A 27,512-nucleotide genomic window follows, 5' to 3' on the forward strand; every position below is an offset into this window, starting at 1 on the left:
TAGTCTAATTATAATTTAAATTGCAGGAGCATTCTGTGCACCTACTAAGTGCCTCGCACAGAAGAAAGTGAACATAGAAAGGTCCTTTTGAATGAGCAGCAGACAGTCCCTGTGATGAAAGGCCCAGACCTTACACCGCCTTTCAGTTCAGTGGAAATGGTGGGTCTTTTCCTCTTGCTCACGTTAATCCTACTGGCAAACATTTTTTAGGGGGACAAAAGAAAAGGGTATTTGAATGTGGATCTGCCTCCAGTGATAAACAATAGAAGCTGGGAGTTGGTCTTAGGGAACAGCAAACAGGAAGTGCATGGAAGTCATTAGGATATTGGGGGAGGGTCAGGAAGCATGGGAGGCAGCTCAGGGAGTTTGTTCCCTTTGCATTCCTATATGTGAAGGTGAATAGAATGAGCTTTCACTGGGCATCTGGCCTCATATCTACAAGACATTATTATTGCTCCCATTTAGAGATGAGAACCATGGGACTCAGGCAGTAAAGTCATTGTCCTGGGCCTGAAACCCAGGGTCTGAACACGGGGAAGAAAGTGAACGTAGACATGTCATATGCCAGCTCTTTCTGACACCTAAGCTGAGCTCATTCTGCCACAGGACACCATGAATGGCAAAGTTCAGTGTGGTTTAGCCAGAGGCGTTCTGGTTAATTTTATAAAAGTTGGGCAAACAGCTCTCTGGGAAAAAAATAGATATAGATATAGATATAGATATAGATATAGATATAGATATAGATATACTTTTATATATTTGTACTCAACTTTGTTATAAATTTTACAGCTATAAAGGACATATCATATTTATAAATAATGCAATATACCATATTTTGTTTTGTAAATTTCCATATAGCTTGTTGATCCTAGCAAAATGATTTCATTGATTTTTGCTGAACTCTTACATCCCTAGCCAACCTATGGTTGCAATTGACAAATGAATACAGTCCCTGACATCAATAGTGATTGATATTTTCCTGTATGTTCATGAGTAAAACAACAAAGAGGTGTGCCAGAACCTCACTGGCGTGTCAGGATGTAAGCAACTTCTTTGCTGAATCAGAAAGTACTTTGAATACTGGAAAAAAATGTTTCCCATGTTTGTGCTATGCACAACATTACAGCTACAGACAACACAATTTTAAATTAAATCTGCTTTATTAACATTCTCTCCATCATTTTCTTAAGTTAGTCTATCAACAAAGCAAAAAAATCACACCTTGATTCAGAGCATGTGCCAATTCCTGTGGTGTAAATGTTCCCACGATGGCCACACTCAACACCAGTAAGAAGTCACTGGCTGTGGAATTGGGAAGAATACACAGTCACTCATATATTTCTGTCATACAGATACCGTAGACATAAACAGCACCCAGACTGCAGATGAAATAGCAAAGTGCAATAAAATAATTAGGAAGCAATGCAGTTTGAGAGTTTATTGCCTTTCTTTGTAATATAATTTATTCAATTGTAATTTTATATAATTTAATTTTTAACAACAGCTGTGTTTAATTAACAACTGGCTTTCAAAATGAACCGTCAGCCCTACTGCACAGCCTGAGCCGCTCCAGCTCACCAGTGACCCGGGGTCGACCTTCCCTTTCCCCTCACAGGTGCGATACTGAAGACCCCCGTCATTACCCACTCTCTGTTAAAAACCCCCAAGCTTTTCTGAACACTGTACTAGTACCAGTTGACCTTGGGAAAGGTATTTGACCCCAAGATGCATTTCCTTCTGTGTAAAGCCGAGATGGTCATACCTTCATCATAGTGTTGCTGTGAGGACTGGCAGAGTGACAAGCACTGTGACTAGAGGGTACACCTGCTTGGTAACTGTGAGCTCACACCCTGGTCCTCCCCGTCATACCTTCTGGGCCTCCACACCTGGGGCAGGTGCACCGAGAACAGCTCCAGCCCCGTTCACTCTTTCTGCCATTACCTCACCCAGAACCAACAGTGACCAATGGCCTCTGGTGAGCAGAGTGGGCACCAGGCTCCACAGTAGTAAGTCCCAGGCTCTTCAGGTGTGAACTCCTTTGATGCTCAGAGCAGTCCTGAGAAGGGAATGTTATTGGCTTCACGTGGCCAATCGGGACAATAAAGCCCAAAGGCACTGAGTCACTTCCCCGAGGCCACATGAAACCTGCCCCACTTGACCTGCACACAAATCCCAGGGCCTCTTGCTAATGCAGATTACGGGCCTGCAGGGCCGAGGAGGTGCCTTGGAACCTGCATTTCTAACCAGCTCACAGGTGATGTGCTGGTCCAGCGATCACACCTTAATGAGGTGCTGGACTGCCTGGCAACTGTTAGTCTCATCTCTGTATTGATGAGTCTGTCTCTGTTTTGTTTGTTCATTCGTTTTATTTTTTTTATTCAAGACATAAGTGAAATCATACGGTATTTGTCTTTTTCTGACTTATTTTACTGAGCATATTACCCTCTCGGTCCATCCATATTGTGGCAAATGACAAGATTTCAGCCTTTTTAGGGTTGGGTAATATCCCATTGCTTACATGCACCACATCTTCTTTAGCTTTTAATGATTTCCACATTAAGCAGAGATTGATTCGGTGAGAGGGGCTGGGAGAGGGAACTGCCACAGGCTCAGCCACTGTTACTAGGATAATAACACCTCCCCTGGCCTCCCTCACTCTCCACCCCAAGGTCCCAGGTCCCAGCAAGCATCCATGCCTGCCTGGGTTACTACAAAACTTCCCCAAAGGCCTCCCTGCTCCTGCCTTGTCCCCCAAGGTCCCTCTGTTATCCACCCAGCAGTCAGAGAGCCTACGGGAATATCACCATTGTCAGGGTGTCTCCCTATCAGGGACTTGCCCTGGCTTCATGTTTCTGTGGAGTCCAAGACCTCCGGTGACTGCAGGACTCACCAGCTCTTCTCTCTCTCCCAGAAGTTCATGAATCACCTTCCCAATCCGTCCCGGCACTCACTGCTGATCAGCCATGTGGCCTCCCTGACTCAACCCCCAGATGAGCTCCTACTTCCCAGCTTCATCCACCGCCAGCCCCTTAACCCCCACCAACCAGCCACCCCCCACCCCCCATAGTCCCCGGGCCTGGGTGTTGTTGCTGCAGATGCCCCACAGCTGGCCCCACAGTGCCCTCTCCCAGCTGTCACCTGCTAAGCAAGGCCCTGGACCACCCCATGGAACAGCCTCCCTGCCCACACGCCTTTCTGTTGATCGTGATTGCTAGCCTTCCCCTCCCCAAGGACCGAGATCCTCTTCTGTCTTATTCTGAGAAAGAATCTCTGTTTTGTTCCCTGATGCACCCCAACCACCAAGAACAACTCCTGGCCCATGCTATGAACTCAGAGGGGGGAAATGTATTGTTGCATTAATCGTGATTAAGATTTCCAGCCCAGATATTTATTGAGAACTTAGTACATTCCAAGCACGGTTCTTAGCATTTTGCACACATTATCTCATTTAATTCTCACAATGCTCTCAAAATATAGCACAATCTCAACACCCCAGGGTCTGGTGATGCTGCTACCGAGTCCCTGGGAGCACGAAGGAGGAGTGTGTTAAAATGATTAGCTCTCCAGGTTGGATTATTTTTTTTGGTAACTGCTTTGCAAACCAGTGTCAACAAACAACACGTTAAGATAGTTCTGCTATGGCTCAGAACTCATCACAGTGGGAAAGTAGATGGGTACCAAAGACAGCACAGAAGCCCTGGGGTAAGCCTGGGATCCTGGCCACTCTCCGTTTCCAGGACACCCAGATGATGCAGTAAAAAGATGGGCCTGATATTGGATCCTGGCTCCTGCACTTGGCTGTGTAATTTACCTGGCCCTCTCTGGGCTCCTTTTTCTCCATCTGTAAAGTATAATGTAAGCACAGGAATAACTGAGAAGAGTGTCAACACCTAGTGGGATCTTAGGTTGCTTTGTCCATGACCCCTAGTTCTAGAGACTGATTCAAACTCACGCTTCTTCCTCAGACCATGATGTTGGACAGATCTGGTGTGCAATTTCTGCTCTATCTCCTCACATCTGTATGGAACCATTCCTGTGGGCAGGGCCCTGCACTAGGAGCTGGGAGTACAGAAATATACTAGTGTATTTTTTCAATGAGGGACACAGGCAGGATTCTTGGGCCCTCTCAATACTCCATTGCTGAGAGGCAAAAACAAGATGATCTGGAATGAAAATGCTTATGTAGGTGCTAATCTGTGGACCTCTTCATCGTAGAAATTCTGGGACATGGGGGCTAATACTATGCTGACTTCTCTACTTACAGACACAGATCTGAGGGACCAGGTCCTTCCAAGGCCAGGCCATTTGCTCCCGATTGCTGCCATTGAAGTGCAAAGTGGGGGCAGTAAAGAAGGGACTGGGGAGGCGGGGAGGCGGGGAGGAGAGGGACCAGACCGTGGACAGCCTGTGGGCCATGTGCAGGACATGGACTATAGCTGCAAGCTGTAGAAACACTGGATTTTAGAATGAGAGCTGGGCCCAGCCGGTATAGCTCAGTGGTTGAGCATTGACCCACGAACCAGGAGGTCACGGTCTGATTCCCAGTCAGAGCACATGCCTGGGGTTGTGGGCTCGATCCCCTGTAGGGGATGTGCAGGGTACAGCCAATCAATGATTCTCTCTCACTGATGTTTCTATATCTCTCTCCCTCTCCCTTTCTCTCTCTGAAATCAATAAGAAACATAGTTTTAAAAAATAAAATAATAGAATGAGGATGGCGGCTGCAACATGGCAGACAGGTGGGAGGAAGTGAATGGAAGTAAACAGACTCCTGCTGACGGTGCTAGACATTCCCAGGGAAGAAATGGTGCAGCTGAACCCAGTGGCTGGCCCATTGCAGGCCTATCTCTCCTTCATCTCCCTGCCCTGCCTTGATTCCCTTCCTTTCCTTGGACCTTCTGGAGGCAGAAAGTGTGGGACCTGGAGGTGGAGAAAAGGATATTGTCTTGGGGCTCATGCTCTGGAAGCCCCCCTACCCCCCCGCCAAGAAAAGGATATTGTCTTGGGGCTCATGCTCTGGAAGCATATACACATGAGGCCCCTCCCTGGGTCCTGAAGACCACAGAGAAGACCCACTGTACCTTCATGCCTGGGTTTTTCCTGGGTGTGCACCAACCAAGCACAAACCAAGCTTTTGTTTTGAGAGTGGTCTTAAAAATACATATATTGTGTGTGTTTTTCATGTCGTTTTCTGTCAGGCTTCCAGAATCTTTCAGGCGTGACCATCTATAAATTAAATTCCACTACGAGCCCATCAATGGGCCCATTAACTGGGTGATTCACTGTGGGCATTGTGTTTGCTCATTATGTGCATTGATGGTCTCTTAGAAGCTGCATTCCCCTGAGAGCCAAGACAGAGAAAAGAAAGCAGAAAGCATTTGAAAAGATCAAATGTGAGGCTTCTATTTTTTGGGGGGGGAGGGGGGGAAGGAGGGTTTCATTTGTTTTCTTTGGCTGAATGAAATTTTAAACAAAAACAAAAAAAGACAAAGAGGAAAGCATGGTGGTGGAGAGTAACTGGACTTTTGGGAGCGATCACTTTGTAGTGTATATAGATGTCAAATTAGAATGTGGTCCACCTGAAACATGTAATAAAGAAGGAATATAAAAAGAGAAAAGAAGCTTTATGGGGTTTCTTGAAACTTAAAGGACTCAGGATTACTCTCTTGCTTCTTAAATTAGATTATCTCTTTCTTTCTCTCCTCAAGAAGATTAAAAAGAAACAGGAGAATTTATTTAGAAGGTGCCTAAAAAGGCTGAATTCGAAGACTCGCTCTGGGGAAGCCAAGGCTGAGTGGCAGAACCTCAAGCCCTACGCGCAGAACCAGAGCTCAGTGTGGCCCGTCAGTCCTCCCACTTCCCTGGGCCGTGGTTTTCTCATCTATAAAATGAACAGGTTCTGGCAGGTGATGTCGATCTTTCCACTGAGCTCCGAGCTCTGAGGATCTTTAAAGCTCCAACTCTGGCAAAGGAAGAAGCTAAATCCAGACTCCACCCTCCACTCTGCATCTGCAACCCGTGGGCAGAGCCTGTCTATTCTGGCGTGTTCTGGATCCATTTTCTGCCTTCATAAACCAGAATGAGCCATCCCCCCGTGGGTTCCTGACTCAGCCTTCTCCTGCACAAACCTTTCCTTGGCTGCCCTTCCATTGAGGAGAGAGACAGGAACCCAGAGTTAGTGGGACATGTAAGCACCATGGGTGACTGTGCAGGTGGCAGCCCCTGGATCCATTTCTAGAGAGGAGCTAGGCCTCTCTCTGAGTCTGGAAAAGCTAGAGGAGGGACCTGAGGGACCCCGGGGAGAGGGGGTCACTGAGGGGCTACCTCCCGGCCAAGTGTAGATCCAACAGGCAGCCATCAGAGCTATGCCCACAGGAACATCAGGTTCGGGCCAGGTGGACGGGCCTGAAACTGGGCAGCCATTCAAATCGGGAGCAAACAAAGGTAGGACACTGAGGAAAGAAGATGTGACAAGGTGCCCGCCCAGCGTGGCTCAGTGATTGAGTGTTGACCTATGAACCAGGAGGTCACGGTTTCATTCCCAGTCAGAGCACATGCCCAAGTTTGCAGGCTTGATCCCCAGTAGGGAGCATGCAGGAGGCAGCCGGTCAATGATTCTCTCTCACCATTGATGTTTCTATCTCTCTCTCCCTCTCCCTTCCTCTCTGAAATCAATAAAAAATACTTTTAAAAAAAAGAAGAAGAAGAAGAAGGAGCTGTGACAGAGGGGATCCACCCCTTTCTTAGTGGCTTGGTTCCCTCTCACCTGGCTGCCACCTTCTCTGTCTTTTCCTCCTGTGTCTCTAATCCTAATACGATATCCAGCACATGGCAGCTACTCACTGGCTGTTTGATTTGAGGCTGGCACCAGGGTCTGCCTCCCAATTTCAACTCAGGTCAGTAAGGGACTCCAGTCGAAGGGCTTTGTCCCCATGATCAGAGACAGCCTTTCAGGGGCTTTGAAGAGGATACAGAAGGGAAGGGGTCCAGGATGGGGCTGGGGGCTTAGGAAACAGGCTGTCACCCAAAACCCCTGGACACCACAGCCTCGCCAAGGTGACACATAGAGTTAACCATCACAAAGGTGTGAATGGGAGAGGGGTGGTAATGAAAACATCTCATTGTGGCCCACTCAGTACTGAGTTCCTCGGGAAAGAGTCACCAGCTCAAACCTTCAGGGGCTGATTAGCTAATGTAAAAATGTAAGACAGTAGGGAGTGAATGGTTGGGTTTTAGGAGCTTGAGAGAAAAAAACCATATGTGAATATATTAAAATTCAAACTTTTTTTTAAAAATCTGTGAGACAAGAAGGCCGTGTATGTCCTTCCATTTTTCTGGGTTCCGCAGGGCAAACACATAAAAGGTGTCCGGTTTCCAGGCTATTACGTGTCAAATCCCCAAGAAATTGAGCTTTGCTCAGGTGTGCAGGGAGAGTGCTAAGAATTTCCTGTGTTTAAAAAAAAGCTGTGTACAGGAATATAACCACCCTTACCGCTTAGGGACCAAATGAAATGAACAAAATAGGTGTCAATCACTTGGAGAAGTTGTTTGTGACAACTGACGTGGTGACTATTTTAAGGGAGTTAGTGGTACAGCATTCAGCTGCAGAAATGATTGTAATGGCCTCTCCCGGGCAAGAGTTAGAGAACCAGTTTATTCTGGTATTTGCTGGAGTCTTCCCGAATTAGCTGGAAAACTTTCGAAAATTGGCCTGACATTTCCAGGAGTCATAGAAGTTTAAAAAGTAGGCTGCAGAAAGATTCTAGCTGATTTGGTTTGTAAATTTGCAAAAAAAAATACCTTCTGGATGTTACAAAAGAGTCATCTCTACTCATACTTCCACAGTGAGTGTGTGACAATATGTGTGGCCCCCAATTCTCCCATCTCCTGGTGCTCATGTGCCTCCCTATGTAATTGCCTCCTCTAGTTGTAAGCAAGCCTGAGACTGCTTCTAAACAACAGGATATGGCAAAATTGATGGGATGTCACCTCCTTCATTGCATTCCGTAAGATTGTAACTTTCCCCTTGTCTCCTTGCTGTGCACATTTTGATGAAGCAAGTGACCATGTTAGGGAGGCCCATGTGACAAGGAACACAGAGCAGCCTCCAGCCAACAGACAGCAAAGAACTGAAGCTCTCAGTTCAACAAGCCCCAAGAATATGAATCCTATCAACAGGCAAGTATCCTTAGAATCAGTCCTTCCCCTAGTGAGCTTTCAGATGAGATCCCAACCTTGGCCGATACCTTGATTACAGCCTCAACAGAAACCCTACAATAGAGGACCCAGAGCCAGGCTGGAAAAAATGAGGACAGAACTAATAGTGAGCAATGCTCACAGGAGCAAAGAGGGAGGGACAGAATGAGAGACATGCGGGGATCTATTGTTAGGGTCTGGCAGTGATGTGGGGGCAGGTTGCTGGTTTGGAAACTAAGTGGGCAATGAAGCCATTCACTGGTGAAAAGGCCTGGTTCCACTGGAGGGTAACCAATTAGAAAGGCCCAGAATATAGTTGGATGCTCATGTCTAGAACTTAGAGGAGAAATCAGAGTGTAGCTATAGATTTGTGAATCAAATTCTATCTGGATAAGAAAATGAAATAATACAATGATTAAATAATTTTGAAATCATGAAATAATTAAAAAGTGAAATGAGAAATAATGAAATGACACCATCATCTTTCCAGATGGTCAGTTTACAATGAGAAAATATATCACAACAACTCACTCAATTTTCTCTTCATCCCATTGCAGTCCACAGTCTACATACAAATCCTGGATGGAGAGTCTTAGGCTGTCACTAGGCAGTTCCAGGGACCCTTTATTCAGATGAATAGTCACTCACGTCCACTGAGGGCAAACTGCGGGCCAGGCAGTGACCGGGCCCCGGGGAGGCCAAGCCCTGCAAATCTCTGCCCTCATCGAGATGATAGGTCAGAAGGCTTCTCAGACATGATTATAGCTACAAGTTGAACAAAAGTGAAATTTCAATTCAGAGGAGTGCTGGGTGGACCTTTTCTCCCACTCGGGGAAGGTTTCTCTGAGGATGTGACACTTGGCTGAGCTCAGAGCATGAGTCAGGAGGAAGGAAAAGAGGACCATGGGTATTTGAGAAAGATAAAACAGTGCCTGAAGGAGCCTGGGGGAGGAAGTAGAGATAGTCCAAGGTCCAAGAGGAGGCAAGTTTGGCCCAAGTGGAGAAAGTTGGTAGGACAATTAGTCAGAGGCACTGACCAGGTTAAGGGACCCTGGGGAGGACAGTATCATCAGTAAACATGTCATGAAACACCTGTAAAGGAACAGGAAATACATTCTGCTTGGCTCCTTAGATAAGGTGCATAATAGTGATGGTCTGTGATAATGCATGCCCTAATGAATTTCAACAAATCAATTGGACTTAAAATAATTTAATATCTTCAAAGAAAATGCCACAGCAAAGTATCTACATTATATAGGAGTTCAATAAATATTGTTTGAATCCAAGTTGCTATTGTTAAATAGTCTGCCTTCCTACACTGATGATGTTTGCTAGCTTGGGGTCAAATTCAGCTAACATAGGAAAGCATCTAGAACATTCCTTGGCCCACAGACACTGTCCTTGTTTGACCATGTGGTGAAGGTAAGATGCTCTTCATTTTACAGAGCAACATCACAGAGACTCATAGAGGTCAGGGTGGGTTCCCACAGTGACCCTGCTGATGTGGGGAGCAGGCCATGTCCTCATCTTGACTGGAGCACCTCTTCTATCTCATGCTGCTGCCCCTTGAAAAATAAAGCTCATACATTAAAAAAATAATAGTAATTCAAAGTAATTGGATTCCTTAAAACGCAGATTTTTTTTTTAACCCTAATGGAAATGCAAAGACAAATTTGGAAATATGTGTGAGATGTGAAATACTGAAATCTGACTGGGTGGTTGTTTCTGTGAATGAAAGCACTTAATTTGTTTATTCCAGCTTCTTACTATTTCCTGACTATGACCTATTTTCTTTCATCCCAGGGGCAATAGAAGGGCAATGACAGAAGGATCCAGTGATCTGAAATTCCAGAACTTCGCTCTGCTGAAAAATAGGTGAGAATATTTTCTTGTTGATTAATAGAGGAGTGAAGAATTTGATTCTGTGGCAATGAAGCTGACCATCTCTATCTTTATTTCTCTCTCTCTCTTTTACACACACACACACACACACACACACACTCACATACACACACACACACACACACACACAGTCAATGTGATAGGACAGCATTGCTGGCAGTGACCTTCGAGGTGACATGAAGGGAAAGGAACTTGATGTGGCTGGCCTGCCGGCACGTGTGTGATGCAGGTGTAGGTTGTGTGTGTGATGCAGGTGTAGGCTGAGAAGACCCCCAGGGCTATTTCCATCACCCACCTGGGGTTCCAAACAGTCCAAGAGACGCCACTGAGAGGGAGCCTTCCATTTCCCAGCGGATGGATGATTTACATGATGGCTCATGGGTGGGTCAGGCCCAAGTCCACTGCCAGGTCTCATGAGCAAGGAGACTAGAGAGAGCCACCTGCCTCTATTGTTTCTGTTACTGAGCAATTCTGACATCAAGACTTGCACAGGTTGCTGAAACCGGTTTGGCTCAGTGGATAGAGCGTCGGCCTGCGGACTCAAGGGTCCCAGGTTCGATTCTGGTAAAGGGCATGTACCTTGGTTGCGGGCACATCCCCAGTAGGGGGGTGTGCAAGAGGCAGCTGATCGATGTTTCTCTCTCATCGATGTTTCTAACTCTCTATCCCTCTCTCTTCCTCTCTGTAAAAAATATATTAAAAAAAAAAAAAGACTTGCACAGGCTACTGAGAATACAGAGAGGAAAAAAAGTCCTGGCTTCAAGGGGCTCACAGCCAAGTTCCAGCTCAGAATGGGGACAAACGTGATGAAACCACTGACAGGAGACAGATCCTGAAGTCAGGTCCAGCTCTGTTGTAGACCAGCATCTGGGCAACACCCACCGCTCAGAGGGGGTGCAGGTCTCCCTGCGCTGGATAGAACTTCCTCGCGCTGGACAGAACTCCCTCACCATGGCCTGCAAAAGCAGTCTCCGTGCCCAGAGGTGCCTGGGCGTCTCCATGTGCTAGACCAGTCCTTGAATCCTAATCTACTTCAACTCAGATCAATCGCCAGACACCCATTCAGTTCCTACTATGTGCCGGGCACAAGGAGCCTTCCCGGGGCCCTAGGATTTACTTGGAGAAGTCGCTCTCCTAGGCAGAGGGAGTGAATGTCTGCGAGACGGAACACGTGAAGTATTTTCAGACCACATTAAGCCAAGGAAAATTTGTGGCTGTTCTCAGACTTCTTCAATGTTTACATTAAATCCATTTAAATAATGCATTTTACGTCCATTTTTCTTATTTCTTGACAATAGTGAGCGATGGGAGATGGAAGGGCTAGAAGCCTTCCTTCAGATGGAGATGGTTGTGGCAATTACAGACATCAAAGTAATATTTACACTCACATTTGGGAGGAAAAAGAGAGAGAGAGCGGCGCTTTTTTTTTTTTTTTTCCCTGAAAGAAATTATTTCGGGATGTGTCACAGCACACTCAAGATATATTAAAAAGAGCAGCAGACGATGTTTCTGCAACCTGTTCCAAACCATTTATAAACTCAAGCTAGAAAAAAATCCCCCACATCCATACAAATCTCTCTACCACGGCATATTTTATAATGAAAGTATCGTATGAATATAAATTAGTTTTCAGGTAGATAAATCAAATCAAAATGTCTGAAAACTATATATTTGGGTCTATGGTCTTACTTGAATAACTGTGGAGCCGATGTTCTCGTTCTCCATGCGCATGGTAATTATCCGCGTGTGATGCTGGTGAAGGTCGGGCAGGGGTGCTGCCAGCAGGCAGAGCTGTGGGTCCATGGGAGCTGGACTGAAATGCCCGCCGACCCGCACCCTGGCTGGGCAACCTCCCCCACACAAGCCCGTTTCCATCACGGCAGCGCGTGTATTTTAGAGAAGATGTTTGAAAAATAATAAGCAGGCCCAGCCAGCGTGGCGCAGGGGTTGAGCTTCGACCTATGAACCAGGAGGTCACAGTTTGATTCCCAGTCAGGACACAGGCCCAGGTTGCGGGCTCGATCCCCAGTGTGGGACGTGTGGGAGGCAGAAGATCAATGATACTCTTCCATCATTGATGTTTCTCTCTATCCTCCCTTCCTCTCTGAAATCAATAAGAGAATTTTAAGAAACAGTTGAATGAAGGCCTGATGTGCACCAGTCACCGGGAAAGGAACATTGACGTTTAATCCTCACGACAGTGCCGTGGAGTAGGTTTAAAACGATGAGATTTAAATACGAAACAGATAAGTATACACTCCTTCTAACTAAACTGAGTAATGTCCTCAGAGCAAGAAGTGCTGTAGGGACTCCAGGGAGGGGCAGTCCAGGGCCCAGCAGGGCAGGATCCTGAGGACGTGGAAGGGGCCTCCCCCAGCCAAGGGGGTCTTGGGGGTATGAGCTTTTTATAGTTCTGGATGCTACCAGACACTTTCAGCATTTTCCCCAGGACCCCTTCAGAGGATTGTATGCACCGAATTGTTTTTAATTCTCATGGGAGGGTGTGTTTTTATTGGTGAGAGAGAAACATCTAGGTGAGAGAGAAACATCTATCCGGTTGCCTCCTGTATGCCCCTGATCAGGGATAAAACCCCCAACCTAGGTATGTGTCCTGACTGGGAATCGAACCTGCAACCTTTTGGTGAATGGGGCAACACTCCAACCAACTGAGCCACCGGCCAGGGCCAAATATTTATTGAATTAAATAGAATTTTTAAAAGGAGGTTGTTGAAACGAGGAAGGCTTCTTCTTACAAAGCATGAACCCAGTTTTCACTTATGAAAAAGGAGCCTTGACCCGACTCTACCGCCATGTGAATTTCATCTGCCTCAAAGGAGTACAGCAAGCATGTCAAACTCGTGGCCCGCGGGCCACACGCCTTGTTTATTTGGCCTGTGTTAGCCTTTGAGTTGGACATGCTTGGAGTACATGCTTGCGAGACACTCTCCAATCTTGTGTCTGTCACAAAAGAAAAGAGAACCGATTTCAGGGGTGTCTACATGGGATGTGGAGCGGGTTCCCACTGTGTATGGACTGCAGGCCGTGTTGGGATAGGATGGGCCTGGGTCCAGTGGTCAGCAAACTCATTAGTCAACAGAGCGGCAAACTGTGGCTCGCCAGCCGCAGTTTGCCAACCACTGACCTAGGCGGTCTTACTCTTGAGATGCCCCTCTTATCTACGCTTCCCTGGACATGTGTGCCTTCATTCACTCACTCATTCACGCTCATCCACCATGTTTTCGTGTACGGGCCATGTTCCAGGCACTGTATTAGGCACCTGGTCTCCCTATTAGGAGAGGGGGCCCTGGGCAGGAAGTTTGAGAAATTGCGCTGTACTCTGTTCTGGTTGAGCGTGGGTTCCATTGCCCAGATGCCAGATGGACAGGGAGGGCTTTGGTGGTCTCACTCCCTGTCCCAGTGGAGACGGCACTGCTTCTTGCTGAGACTGTTCTACCCCAGCCTGCCCTCTTCAGGGCATCGCAGCGGCTCCCATGTACCTTTCTGAGCCGCAGCTCTGAGCGTCCCTGTCCACCGCCTGGCGAATGTGCACACTGCCCGCAGCCGGCACAGCCCTCCGAGATTACCCCTCCCACTCTCTCCTCCCTGGCACCACCATTTCCCAGCTTGAGCTCCCACAGCTCCCTGCTGCAAACCCCACTCCCTCCCGGTGGGTGGTGGAGAGGAAGGAGGTGGACTCTGCCCTCAGACAGGCCGGGTGTGAAGAGACGCCATGGAGAACTCCTCAGGGGCACACCTGGGCCTCCACTTAGCCTGCAAAGCGAAAGGTGTCATATATATGTAGACATCTTATGTATTTATTTTACTGATTTCAGAGAGCCAGGGAGAGGGAGAGATAGAAACATCAATGTTGGAGAGAATCAGTGATCGGCTGCCTCCTGCCCACCCCCTACTAGGGGTCGAGCCCAAAACCCGGGCATGTGCCCTCAACCTGGGACCCTTCAGTCCACAGGCCGACGCTCTATCCACTGAGCCAACGCAACTAGGGCAAAGCGAAAGGTTTAATTCCTGGTCCCATTGGTTGCCAGCATCCAATGATGCCCTAAAATCCATATGCCGATACTGCCCACCGGGAATCGCCAGGAGGGTTGGGTGACGTGACTTACGGAGCAGAGATTCAACGACAGAGAAGAAGGGAATGGACTTACATTAAAACTGAATTTAGCAACTCTCAAAAATGCCAACTGTCTTCCACACATTTGAGACTTTTATTCTAAAGTGGTCTTCTCATGTCAGGGCAGGATGGATAAATATTCTATCAGGTGAGCAGTGAGCCGGAAACCCCCCTGCTCTCCCCCCGCCATCCCCCTTCTTCCCCCCACCCCCGTTCACCTGGGAGGCCCTGAGAGGGGAGAGGGAGGGAGCAGCCGGTGAAGTCACCCTGGCCGTTTCCTGGGGGCGTTGCTGGCACATGCTGGGCCTGCATGGGACCTGGGGAGACCCAGAGGGGCCCATGTGCAGCAGCGTCAGGTGGTGAGGAATTAGTCCCGGTGCCGGGAGCACGACCCTGGAGACAGGACAAATCCCGTCTCTATGGAGCTGGGACAACACACCTTCCAGACTCCGCTCCTGGATAAGCAAAACCCTGTGCCCCTGGGCAGCAAGGGGAGGGAGGGCAGGGGGCTCCATTTAGTACCCTTTAAAAACGGGAAATGATTAAACATATTAAATTCCTAAGAAATATTAAAAATTTTAAATAATTCAGAAATTAAAAATCTTTATTTGTAAGGAGCCCTAACTATTGAAAGCCACCAACCTCTGAGGTCTGCTTTGTTATCTTACATCCCGTGACCTCCCCGCCAACAGGTGGACGCCCGGGACACAGAGGAAGACCTGCCTCCCTCAGGTCCCCAGGGGGAGGCAGCAGGTGGGGGGAGAGCTTTAACTCGGTCGGGTCCAGCGTGGCCTGGCACATGGCTCGTTATGGATGCTGCTGAGGACAGGAGCCAGGGAGCATCCCTGCCATTCCCGGCACGGGCAGCAGCTAACACGGGCCCCGCTTGAGCCCAGAGAAAACACAGCCCATCTTCATGAGGTTTGCTAGCAGCGTCTTTCATGAATCGCCCCGGCCTGCCAGGCTGCAAAGTGTGTGAACACAGGAGTCTTTTTCAGAGAGCTTTTCAGCTGCCCTCCAGCCAGACAGGACTGGAGTCCAGGAGGCCTCCCCAGGCCGTCCTCCCCAGACCGTCCTCCCCAGACCCAGGGCGGCACTTCAGCCCCTCCTCGCTCCCCTTTGCGGGCTCAGCGAAATCACACCGCCCTCCCTGCCTTTGCTGCCTCTGCTAAGTCACTGAGCTTGCATGACGCACGGAGAGCCCGGGGGTGCGGGTCCCGGAGGACTCCCCTGTGCGTGAGCGCTGTGGCTGTGGGACCCAGGGAGCGGGTGGCAGAGTGGGTCAGATGAGCCGCTTCCAGGCGACCTGACAATCGGAATCTCCCAGACGCAGAGCCTGTGGTCGAAGTTGCTGCTTGCTCGAGACTTGTCAATAATAAGGGATTTAGAGTCGGACAAATCCCGTTCTGCCTGGCGCTCACTGCCCCGCTTTGGGGAAAGCGCTTCATTCTCTGAGCGTCAGCTGCCTCTGCATTGTGGGGAGCCCAGCCCGGCCTCCTGTGGACCCGTGCCCCCCTGAGTCACTCCATTTAGGGGGCAAAAGACCTCACTTCTGCCTCCAAGAGCCTAAAACTTAGAACAGCGAATGGGGCCACATTATCTGCAAGGTGCTTTGGAACATAATGGTCTTGGATTCCAAACACCAGGTGAGGTCAAGATAAGAAACAAGACGGGATCCTGATTTAAAGCCGAAGTTCCCTGGGAGCCTGGGAAGTCCCAGACCCCGGTGCAGGCTCGCAGGCCGCTCGGCCAGGGCCACATTAAGCTCACTGCACAGCGGGAAACACACGCCTTCCGTTTCTCGTGAGTGAGTTGCAAGTCCGGGGAGCCTCTGAGGCCTTCATCAAAGACCTGATGTCACGAAACAGGCCGTGTGTTGAAAGTGTCAGAGAGCTCCCGGGCCCCAGATGAATGGTCGGCGCCTGGCTGGCTGGTTTACTGTTAATTTCTGCAGAATCAGGCAACTTGGAAGGATGCCAAGAGCTAATAACCACAAGGGTTCGGAGCCCGCAGCTGCAGGGCTCCTGCGAAGCCTGGCTGGCCACTGCCTGCAGGCCAGGGCCCGGAGAGGGGTGGGGGCCAGGATTCCAGGGCTGGTGTCCAATCCCCCACTCTCTGTAGGACGGGGGCAGGTGAGGGGGGCCCTCTGAGCCCCCTCTTTCCTTGTCTGGGAACTTAGAACAGTAGCAGCTACCCCGCAGGGCCATTTTGAGTTTAAAATGGTGAGCAGAGGCAACAGCGAGAGCTGGAAGTGGGACTCAGACTGAGGTCTCCTGGTTACCAGCATCTCCAGGCCTCGCTGTTCTGTGCCGAGTGTCCCCGCCGCCAACCAGGCCTCATAAATATTTACACCCGCGTGTGTTGCGATGCTCAGCTAATTGCTCCAGTGACGCACTCTGGGAGCCTCGGAGGAAAGGCGCGATGCCAGGGCCCACGCCAGGGCCGGGTCGTTAGAGGCACAGAGGCGCTCACAGAGGCAAAGTCCTCCGGAGCTGCGCATGGCCCCAGGGCGGTTCAGATCTTCGCTGACGTCAGGGAAAGGTGCTTCCACAGCGCTGTCCAGGCCCAGGGCCGGTGTGGCGGCCAGGCAAAGAGCCCCTTGGAAAACAGCAAAGACCTGTACATACAACTCACCACAGAGGAAAGGCAAATGGCCCAGGACCATTTAAAACTTATTATAATAACATTAACAATTCAATCTCACTGGTCATCAAGGAAACCAGACAGGAACAAAGTGCCAATAGGCAACGCTGTTTGAAAGGATGGATGTCACGGTGGTGAGATGCCGGGAGATGGTCCCTTCTCACCTGGGGACTGGACTAGGCCCTGATGCAGCCTGCAAGGAAGGCCTTGAAGATGGATGTGAACAAGGGGTGAGACAGCCCTTGTCATGGTCCCCTTGGTTGCCCTGGATGGAGGGTCTCCATGGAAATATGCAGCCATGAGGTTAAAAATACAGGCACGAATGCACATTGCAACCTCACTCACAATAGTGAAAACTAGCCAGAACCTTCCTGCCCCTCCAGAAATTACACAGCCCGGAAACATGTTTGTGAATAACTGTTAAAGACACCAACCCATTGTTAACATCAGGATCCTGCTCCATCTTGTATGCTATGCTCATACATCTGTGTATTTGAGTGTGTGCACACAGCCTCACACACACGGGCACCTGTGAAGAGGAGGTTTGCCCAAACACTGCCTGTGCGGCTGGTTGTTTTCTGCCGCGTGCGTTTTTCTATTTTCTATAGTCTCTGTCCTGAGCTGTTTCTTTGGGTCTAGGGCAATTGTCGGCAAACTCATTAGTCAGCAGAGCCAAATATCAACAGCACAACGATCGAAATTTCTTTTGAGAGCCACATTTTTTAAACTTAAACTTCTTCTAACGCCACTTCTTCAAAATAGGCTCGCCCAGGCCATGGTATTCTGTGGAAGAGCCACACTCAAGGGGCCAAAGAGCCGCATGTGGCTCATGAGCCACGGTTTGCCGACCACTGGTCTAGGACAATACAAATGTTGAGAAATCGTTCCGTAGGTTGACCTGTGAAGTGGCCCTGGATGACTGCCCTCCCCCCACTTCAGGAAGGTCTGTGACCCATGCTGCCGACTGACACTGACCTGGCTTCTCTGTTCTGCCCTAGGTCATGGCCTCGAGTCAGCAGCACCTCAGGTGAGTCAGCACGGGCCTGTCAGACTCTTCCTTTCCTCCTGGTGTTTTTGTTCTTCAGTAACACCGTTGGCCTGTCCAAATGACAGGATCCTTATGGCCTTTCCCTGTTCTCGCTCCCCGGGACGAGCCTGGCCTGTGGTGTCCACGGCGCTGGTGGGAACCTGTCTCTCCACCTGGCAGCTGTGTGGCCTGGAGTGGAGCACAGATCGCTCCGGCCTGAGTTCCTTCGTCTGTAGCGTGGGTAGGAGTCTGCCTAAGACAGTCTTGTGGCTACTCATGAGTGTTCCCTCAACTGGACTTGGTGTGATGGGTTCTCCCCAAAAATGCACCAGGCAATGGGTCAGAAACCATACTCTGCTTCTCTGTGTGTCTTCTCGGAGCCCAGCCCTTGGTACTTGGTGCTTATAGGACCCCCATCCAGTGTGACTAAGAGGATGTACTGTTCCTGTTGGAGCGCCTTAATTTCAAGGAACCCGGCCCAAGTGGCTCGGTTGGATGAGCACCGTCCTGTGCACTCTGAGGTTGCCGGTTCAGTTCCCAGTCAGGGCACACACCTGGGTAGCAGTGGGGAGAACAGGAAGAAGTAAACTAAAAATCTCAAGTATGAATCTACATAAAAAAACAAGCACCCAGCTCTAAGCCCTCCCAGAGAACATGTGGTCAGGTTTCCCAGTCAGGTCCTAACAGAGGACCTTGTGTTCTCTCAAGGTCAATGCTTCCAAATTATACTAGAGTTTTGGTCTCAAATGTACCCCATCCCACCATCCACTCAGAGTCCTGGGGAGACTGTAGAAAATGTTAAAGGGGGCGGTGCCTGGGCATGAAGTTGCTCATTTAATGCTGTGGCTGGTGAATTATAAACCCCAGGACCTGCATCCTTCCCTTCTACCCTGCTGTTCACCTGCAATAAGGGAGACAGAAACTGGCAGGTGGGTATCTCATCCATCAACAATGTTCTAGAGACTCGAGCAGGGAAAAGAAAACAAATCTAAACCCCCAGAATGGCCAGTGAGATACAGCTGCACAGGCCCGCCCACGCGCACTAGAGTGCATGCCCTGCCCACAATTCTCAGCGGCAAAGCACCCCACCCCCGCACGCTGGCAAACCACTGCAGGTGTCTGTTCAACTCTAACAGAACCCATACAACTGGGATGCACATGGCGATTGACATGAGAGATGGCTTGTCACGGGGCATGTATTACATTCCCAGGTGCTTTTAAATTGTCTGTGATTTTCTTTGCCGGGGGATTAGTTAAAAATAATGGTGGGGCATCCATATGAGAGAATGCTGTGTAGCCATTAGAAACGATGATGCTGAAGTGGGTTCCCTGACATGTCTATGATAGCATGCAGTTCTATGAGAGAACAGGCAGGAAAAGAGCGTGAACACAGCATGACCATATATGGATAGATTGTAACGTGTGTGTGCGCGTGTTTAGGATGATTGTCTTGGTATGAGGAATTATGGTGATTTTCATTCTTTTTTACTTATTTGTATCTTAATTCTTCTATAGTAGTATATATTTTTAATATATTTTTATTGACTTCAGAGAAGGGAGAGGGAGAGATAGAAACATTAATGATGAGAGAGAATCATTGATCAGCTGCCTCCTACCCCCCATTCTTCTCTCCCCCACCCCACCCCCCCCCCACACCACACACACACACACTGGGAATTGAGCCCGCAACCCAGGCATGTACCCTTGACTGGGAATGGAACTCTGACCTCCTACTTCAATGGCTCAACCACTCGGCCATTCTGGCTGGACAGTAGTTTATATTTTTATATACTAAAAACTATCCAAAATTGAAGAGGATTCCTGGGCTGGAGAAGACAGACATGTATTCAAACATGACACTCTGTCAATACCAATACCCCTGGTGAGGCTGATATACAGAGAACAGCGCCATGCGTTTCCGTAAAATAAACTGAGCTTTTCTCCTGTCCCTGAATAGAGAATGAAATGTGGGAAGATAGCCCTACTTAGAAAGTGGGTCATTCTGTCTTAAGTCACCATCCACCATAAAAATCCTGATCGTGTTGAGTCCATTAATCAGAGGAAAAATTTCATTTTGTCCAGAAACACTTGTTTTGTTTTGCTTTTAGTTTTCTAACGAAAGCAGTCTAGAAGATTGTTTTTGTTGTTGTTGTTTCTCCACTTTTAAAAGAAAATTGGACGATTTTAGAACTAGAGGAAGAAAAGGCAGGTGTGGAATATGTGAGCAGCTGGTGCCGCCTGCTGGCCCTTGCTCGATCTTGCAACACTTGCATCAATTTAGCAGAGGCCTGGTGGACAAAAAGAAATTCAAAAGTTGACAGTTTACTTACTGGGAAAAGGTGTTTGCCGATTTCTGGTAAGCCCAGGCAAAGATTTCATATCACCCAAGATTGCTAAACCCCAGGATTAAGAATTTTCTTCCAAATTCCGTGTGTATCAGAAGCACAACACTGAGAAGTACTTGTTCTCAAGCCCACCCCATGGTTTATGCTTTGGCGGGTTTATACCGAGACCAGGAATCTTTCATTTTAACAAAATAATTCCAATTCAGGTAGTTCTAGGGTGGTTTCTTAAGAATCACTGTGAGAAGCAAAAAGAATCTTTCAAGATTGTCCCCCACCAAGAAGCCGCCGTCAATTCTCTGGACAACAACTGTCTTAGAAAATCTCGTTTGAGTTTCTGGGGATCTCCCAAGAAAGAGAATGACAAGCAGCTGCCTGGCCTCCCACACTCCTGCATTCATCTGCCTGCTCATTTAAGCCATCGGTGGTTCTTCATCTAACAGATACTAGAACCAGTTTTGGGGACAAGCGCTCTTTAAAAATATAAAGATAAAATGTCCCAAGGACTCGGGAAGTCTGAGATTCTAAGGCCATGCTTTACAGGTGAGGAGATTAAGAACTAGAGAAGGGAACTGGATTTCCAAGGGCCACCCAGTGAGAACATTAATACTGTTCTCTCAACTCACCAACAAATGTAGCTATTTCTGCGGGTTTGGACTCCGTGTGCTTGACATTTACACTCACAATCTTCAGATAAGGAGACTGTGTTTCAGTAAATAAAACTGAAATGCCCAAAGGAGCTAAATGACTGAGCTGGTAGATGGATAGATAGATAGATGATAGATAGATAGATAGATAGATAGATAGATAGATAGATAGATAGATGATAGATATAGATGATAGATAAATGAAAGATATAAATATATACAGTACATGCATATATAATAGATATATAGAACAGTCATATTATACATATACTAGAGGCCCAGCGCACAATTAAATCGTGCACGTGTAGGGTCCCCTAGGCCTAACCTGCCATCAGGGCCATGTCCATGGCCCCGCGACGCCTCATACGCTCCGTGGATGCTGCCTGCACCCTGTGATGCTCCCAGCTCGCACCCTTCCCACATGCACCAGCCCCCTTCAACCCCCCAACCCCCTGCAGCGGGACCATCTCCACTTACCACCTGGGGACGCACACTGCGCTCCCTGCTCCTGCCTGCCAGTGCCCATCCACTGCGCCCTCTTCGCCACGCAGCCCCCCCGCCACCAGCCCCGCGCAAGCCCCACGTGAGCCCCGTCTTGCCGCACAAGCTGCGCGTCCTGGCCCGCAAGAGGTGCTCCATGCACCTCCTGGTGACCGGTTGTTTGGTCATGATGCCATTATGGCGTCACAACCACAGGCCTTTTATGATAATAGATGTGCAATCTGTATCCATCTCTATTTCTATCTCTTTCTCTTTCCCTTCTTCCTTCTTTTGCTCATTCTTCTTCTCTTCTTCCCAAGTATTACTCATACCACCAGGGCTCATTGGACATTATAGCCCTCCCTCAGAGAGAGTGAAAATGGATATAAAGGAGTTCATTCCTGCTTTTACCGATAGCCATAGACCAATGGTCTAAAGTTTGGGACCTGCCAGAGTACAGAGTGTAGACGATCCTCTTTCTCATCATGGTGAGAGGAAGACTGGGTTGATGCTTCTGTCCCCAAATACCTTGGAGTTCCTACAAGATGAGACGTGAGAAAGGCAGCACAGCACGGCGTGTAGGGAAGAACCCAAGGTTGTGTGTCTGGAGCCCGGAATTTGAACGCTGGTTCTCTCAGGACATCAGCAAGTCCTAGGATCTGAAAGTGAGAGAAAATGGAAAGAAACTAACATCTATGGAGTCAGGTCCCTAGTGTGGGCCACGTTTGATACATGGGTGTCATTTAGCTGTAGAGGGTGATTCTATTATGCTCACTGCACAGATTAGGGAAACAGAGCCCAGGAGGAGTGAGAGAGGAGAACCCAGAAATCAGGAGAGGAGAGCCCCAATCCATCACCGTACATTTGGCCTCAGTTCTTTTCATCTTTAAAATGAGAAGGTCAACCAGATGGTGACGGCCCCCAACTCTCCGAGCTGCACAGCTGGAAGGGGAACCCCAGCTGGAAGAGCCCATGTGAGGAAGTGACAACAAAGCGTGACAACGAAGTTGAATGTTGAAAAAGACGCGTGTTTTGTTTTAAAAGGAGCATTAAATCACAGATAGTTTCCTACCACAGATCCGAAAGCAGAGAGTGGTAAGGATCTGGGTTGAGTGAAAAAGACTTGGTCATGAACGTGACCTTGAAAAGACGTGGAACACAGAACACAGGTGTTCCTTAGACAGGGCACTGAGCCAGGGAGGTCCGTTTCTAAACTTCCCCACAGCTGTTTGGGGTCGAGACTCTGATTCCCATTCCACAAGTTAGTATTAGTTGGCCAAGGCTCATGCACTTGCCCAATTTCCCATGGCCACAAAGGGCCATGACTAGGATCGTAACCGAGAGCTCCTCACTCGTCTTCCCTGCTCGTGCCTGTGAGCAGAGGCCCTGCTACGTTATTGGTGAAGTGCAAAGCTGGTACAACATGAAAAGCTGTGCGACGCTTTAAAAAGGAAACCATGAGGCTTCACCATGATGGGTGTTTATTGTTTTCTTATGTGAGTCACATCTAGAGGTAAGCAGTCCAGGGCTGTTGGGCAGTCCCGCTCCTCGAGGTCCTCAGATCTCCCGCTCCTCCTGTCCCCCTCCCTCCCTTGCAGTGTCCTCAAATGGGATTTTGTCCCATCACCTAAAGTAGTGATACCTGTGACCCAGAGAGCAGGAGCGACAGAGGGGAGGAAAAGAGGGAATAAACAGCAAGCAACACTTTCCCTTTCCTGGAAGTTGCGAGTTGACTTTCCACCTCTTCCATCAACCAAAACCTGGATCCATGGCCGGATTTGGGACCGATTTGGATGTATCATAAGTACTTACTCTAGGTGGCCATGTGCCCAGCTGACCTCGGGGGTTCTAGTGCTGAGAAGAAAGGGGAAGTGAGGGGTGGCTGAGGCTGCCTCTGCGATGGAGTCCTCAGTGATGGATTGGATCCCTGGCCTCTTGCGTTCCACCACCTATTTGAGTAGGTCCTGCTGGTAGTGTCTGGAGTTGAAGGCAACCTGGACCCTCACCCCTTCTCCTCTCCCCATCCCCTCCCACTGAAATCTTGTGAAGAAATAAAAATGAAAGTTGGTTCTGCTTGGGGAATTTTTCCTAAGTATAACCATGGCAAGAGCACTTAGGGCCCGGCCAGCTCCCCTGTCCCTATAAGGGTAGCGAATCAGGCATAGACAGGCGTCAGTCTTGTGCTTACAGGTGCTCAAGTTCACAGGAGCGTTTACAAGTGCAAACAGTCTGCGAGGATCCATCTTCACGGCCATCTTCCATGGAAGGGAGCTGGAGCTTCCAAGTTGGGAGTTCTCCCACCGCAATGTGCGTGTCAGCGTGGGAGCGTGGGTGCAAGCACTCGGTTCATGCTGGGGACCTGCTTTTTCTTATTTCCTTTTTTTTTTAAGCACCCGAGATGAAAATGGTCAGGGGACCTCCTAATTTGATGGGCATTGGCCATACGCCTGTGTCATCCCTCCGTGGGCGTGAGAAGAGGTGTCCAAGTCCAGGGCTAATTGCTCTCTGCCCGTCAGTCAGGAAAGCCCTGCGCTTCTACCGGACACACATTCATCTTCATGTCCCTCTTAACAATAACGTCCAAGCGGGGCTGCCTTTTGTGAAGAGACACTTCCCCAGGGGCCGCGCAGAAGAGCCGCCTGGTGTCGGCAGGTGATGAATGGGCCTCCGCAGACAGAACCTGAGCATAACTCTTCCAGGACGGCGACGTGGGAAGCAGCTCCATTCATCTTGTTAGAAAACGGTGCTCTCTGAGGAGCCAACCTGTCCTTCAGTTCCGGGAAGGCTCAGAGACTGGGGAGCCTTTGGGGGTGTCCGTTCGGTGGGGAACTGGGACCCGGCAAGAGGAAGGCTCAAGCTCCAGCTCACTCGGCGAGGGAGGAGGTCAGGTGGTGGCTGAAGTTTTGCCTCTGCTTCCCAGTTCTGGGGTGTATCCACTGCACCCCTCACTACCCCTCACAGCTGACTGTTCATTTATCGTGCGCTTAACGATGCACGGGAGCGATCGGGAGCCTGAAATCTCACCGCTGCCTGGGGGAGGAGGCACCCCTCGGTGATGACATATTTATTGGCTTGCTTTGTTCCTTCAGAGAAACTGAAAAGACCAGATTAACCAGGGCAGGCTACCATCCATCATGCATGAACTACAAATGTTAGTCGTTTGAATGAAATAGAGGCTTCTTCTCGCCCACATCACAATCCGATGTGGGTCAAAGGAGGTCTTTTTCCAAACGCTCCCCTTTTGCCCAGTGGCATCTATTGTTCCTTGGGGCTTCGGGGGCCCTCTGCCTCTGGCCAGCCCTGAGGCAGGAACCAGAGTGTGGAGTGGCCAGCGGGCCAGCCTGTCTCCACTCATGAGACCGTACAAATTGCTACCAGAAGGGCCTGAGCAACCTGTGGGTTTCTCTTCCAAGGGACCTACAGGGGATGTAATCCTGCCGGGTCAGAAGGTATTATTAGTGCCTCAGGGTGATGACAGCTGCTAGTCCCACCACCAGGGGGCGCTGGCACTGGTGGCCGGTAGAATTCGGCCCCTTCTATCTCAGATCTCCTGGAGATTAGCTTTGACTAACACCCTCCCACGCACAGGTCCTAGGCAACTTCCAGAAAGCTGTGTTTCCACCCAGCCAAACTTTCATTCATTTACACATCCCACCCCACAGAAGACTGGGGACCGGGGACACATGCACAGCTATGAATTTTGTATTTTGGTATGGCAAGAGAATTCAGGGTAAAAGAACGTTTTAAAAAACGATGAAGCCAGACCCAGATGTAGAAATACATGTCAGACCACACTCCCTGGACACAGCCAGACATTTGCCCTGAGGTTCTTAGCAGCCAGGGAGGAGGGAAAATATAATCTCTCCTGGGATTGGTGTTTTCCATTAAAGCAAACCAATGGCTAAGAAGCACACCGCTTCTGGTGCGGAGACTTGCTGGGAACTTCTCACGGATGTGCTAATATAAGGAATGTGATAAGAACATTTCCTGCGTATAATGTTCCTCATGCAGACTAACAGCATGACACTGGGATGCAATTTAGGGAAATTAAGTCGAGGAGGAAGGAAAAAAAAACCTGCAGGCCACGTGACCATCCTTCCTGGGTGGTTTTGCACAGTCTGAGGGTAAAATGTCAGCCATAGAACACTGAGCTCCCTGCATGACCTTCAGGCAACCTTCACAACATAAGCCCAGGTGAGGGAATGGAGTGCTGAGAAGCTTCCACTGAACAATATTCATTCAACAAACGCCTATCAAGAATTCACTTGATGGCCTGGCAAGTGTGGCTCAGTGGTTGAGCAGCGACCCAGGAACCAGGAGGTCACGGTTCAATTCCCGGTCAAGGCATATGCCCAGGTTGTGGGCTCAGTCCTCAGTAGGGGACATGCAGGAGGCAGCCGATCAATGATTCTCTCTCATCATTAATGTTTCTATCCCTCTCTCCCTCTCTCTGAAATCAACTTTTTTTTAAAAAAAGTCACCTGGTCATATTGAGCCTTCTGCCTGGAATTGGAGATAGATGAATGAATAGATATGACCCGCTCTCAAAATACTGGGGTACAGTCTGTTTAAGGAGACAGAGGTATGGACAGAGAAGTGCAAAGGTAACGTGTGCCCTTGGGGGAGAGGGAAGAGGAAACCAGCCTCTCCTGGAGCTGAGTCATGGTTTGGGGGCACTTGATGGGGGTGGGGGGTGTCTGCCTCTTTCCCTGAGGATGTTAACCTGCCGTGGAAACCATGAGGCTTCTTGGTTTGGATTTGATTCCTTCCCTTCCTTTCCATCACCCCTGTTTTGCAAGAGCAGCAGAAAGAGTGAGGACAGAAATATGCACTTCATTGGGAGCAATTACCGTCCAGAAAAGTTAATTGAAATAAGCACAGGATTTCTGGAGAAAACCCAGGCGCATTAACCTTGGGTCTGTTTTTGTTGGCAGGCCAGCACCAGCCCATCCCTGAGCCTCCCCTGGACTGCGTAAGTCAGCCACTCCCCTCTCCTCTTTCTCCATCTTTGATATTTACAAAGTAACTGGCTTTTTCCAAGGTAGATTTAAAACAAAGAGAAAAGAATGTTAAATGTATAATTTATTGGCAGGGAAAATTGTATTTCCATTGTTGGGTATAAAACTGTATGCCAGTTTCTCAGCTATAAAAAGGAGATGAAAATTAATTTACACGGCCACTGCGAAGACTGGATGAGTTGAAAATACCAACACGCACAGTGCTGGCAAGTGTGTGATGAGGGAGGCACTTCCTCCCACTCGTGGCGAAATGTTCAAGTGGAACGAACATTCTGGAAAGCAATTTCATCGTATTAACCAGACAACAGAAAAGTGTCCATTTCCTTTGGCCCAATAATTCTATGGTTGGGAATTTAAACTAAGAAACTAAGCCAAAATTTGGATTAATATTTAAATACACTCATTTATATTTTATAATAATATATCTTAAATGGCAGCACATTGGAATCATGCTAAGTATTCAGTAATATAAGCATAGTTAAATATATTACATTCCCAGTATGAAGCCATTAATAATATTTGCAAAGAATTCTAATGACTAGAGAAATTTATAACATAACTCAGATAGCTAATATTTATAAGTAATTTTGTTGTTAAATTGTATATGTATAAAGGTATTATTTAAATAGTTCCAACCTCCATATCTGTATATGATAGATGGAATAGATTGGATGGATGGATGGATAGGTAGGTAGATAGATAGATAGATAGATAGATAGATAGATAGATAGATAGACAGACAGAATCTGCCTGTAAAATCATTGGTTCTTTCCTGTTTAAAAAAAACTTTTTTCAATCTACTTAAAGTTATGGAACTTCACTCCAGGACACACACACAATCAATCAGTCAGTCACAAACGATTTACCTCTGAGATGGGACAGTAGATAATAAATAGGTTAATAGGTAAAATAGATGTAACTTCTTATAATTAAAACAAAGCTGTCTCCCTTCCCAGGAAGATATAAACCAGACTATTTCTATCCAGTTCTGTGGGCAAGACTCTCGGGGTCTAGGGCAGATTCTCCCCAGACAGGGGGAGGGGGTGGTGGCTACTGTCTCCCCCACCCCTACCCCATGTCCCCACATGCCCTGCCCCCATGATCCAGCAAGGCAACTGGTCAGAG

The 27,512-nt window shown here is 48.5% G+C and overlaps 1 protein-coding gene across 1 annotated transcript in view; it reads left to right on the plus strand.

Annotated features, from left to right (window-relative positions):
• The first annotated feature begins 20,774 nt into the window (after positions 1–20,774).
• Positions 20,775–27,512, plus strand: part of CLNK (cytokine dependent hematopoietic cell linker) — a 68,926-nt gene continuing 62,188 nt past the window's right edge. Inside the window, exons 1-3 of the mRNA XM_054722411.1 lie at positions 20,775–20,785; positions 21,409–21,545; positions 26,304–26,341. Coding sequence (XP_054578386.1) covers positions 20,775–20,785; positions 21,409–21,545; positions 26,304–26,341 — 186 coding nt within the window. The remainder of the gene's footprint in view (positions 20,786–21,408; positions 21,546–26,303; positions 26,342–27,512) is intronic.

Source organism: Eptesicus fuscus, chromosome 2, assembly GCF_027574615.1.
Source record: "Eptesicus fuscus isolate TK198812 chromosome 2, DD_ASM_mEF_20220401, whole genome shotgun sequence".
Taxonomy (NCBI): domain Eukaryota; kingdom Metazoa; phylum Chordata; class Mammalia; order Chiroptera; family Vespertilionidae; genus Eptesicus; species Eptesicus fuscus.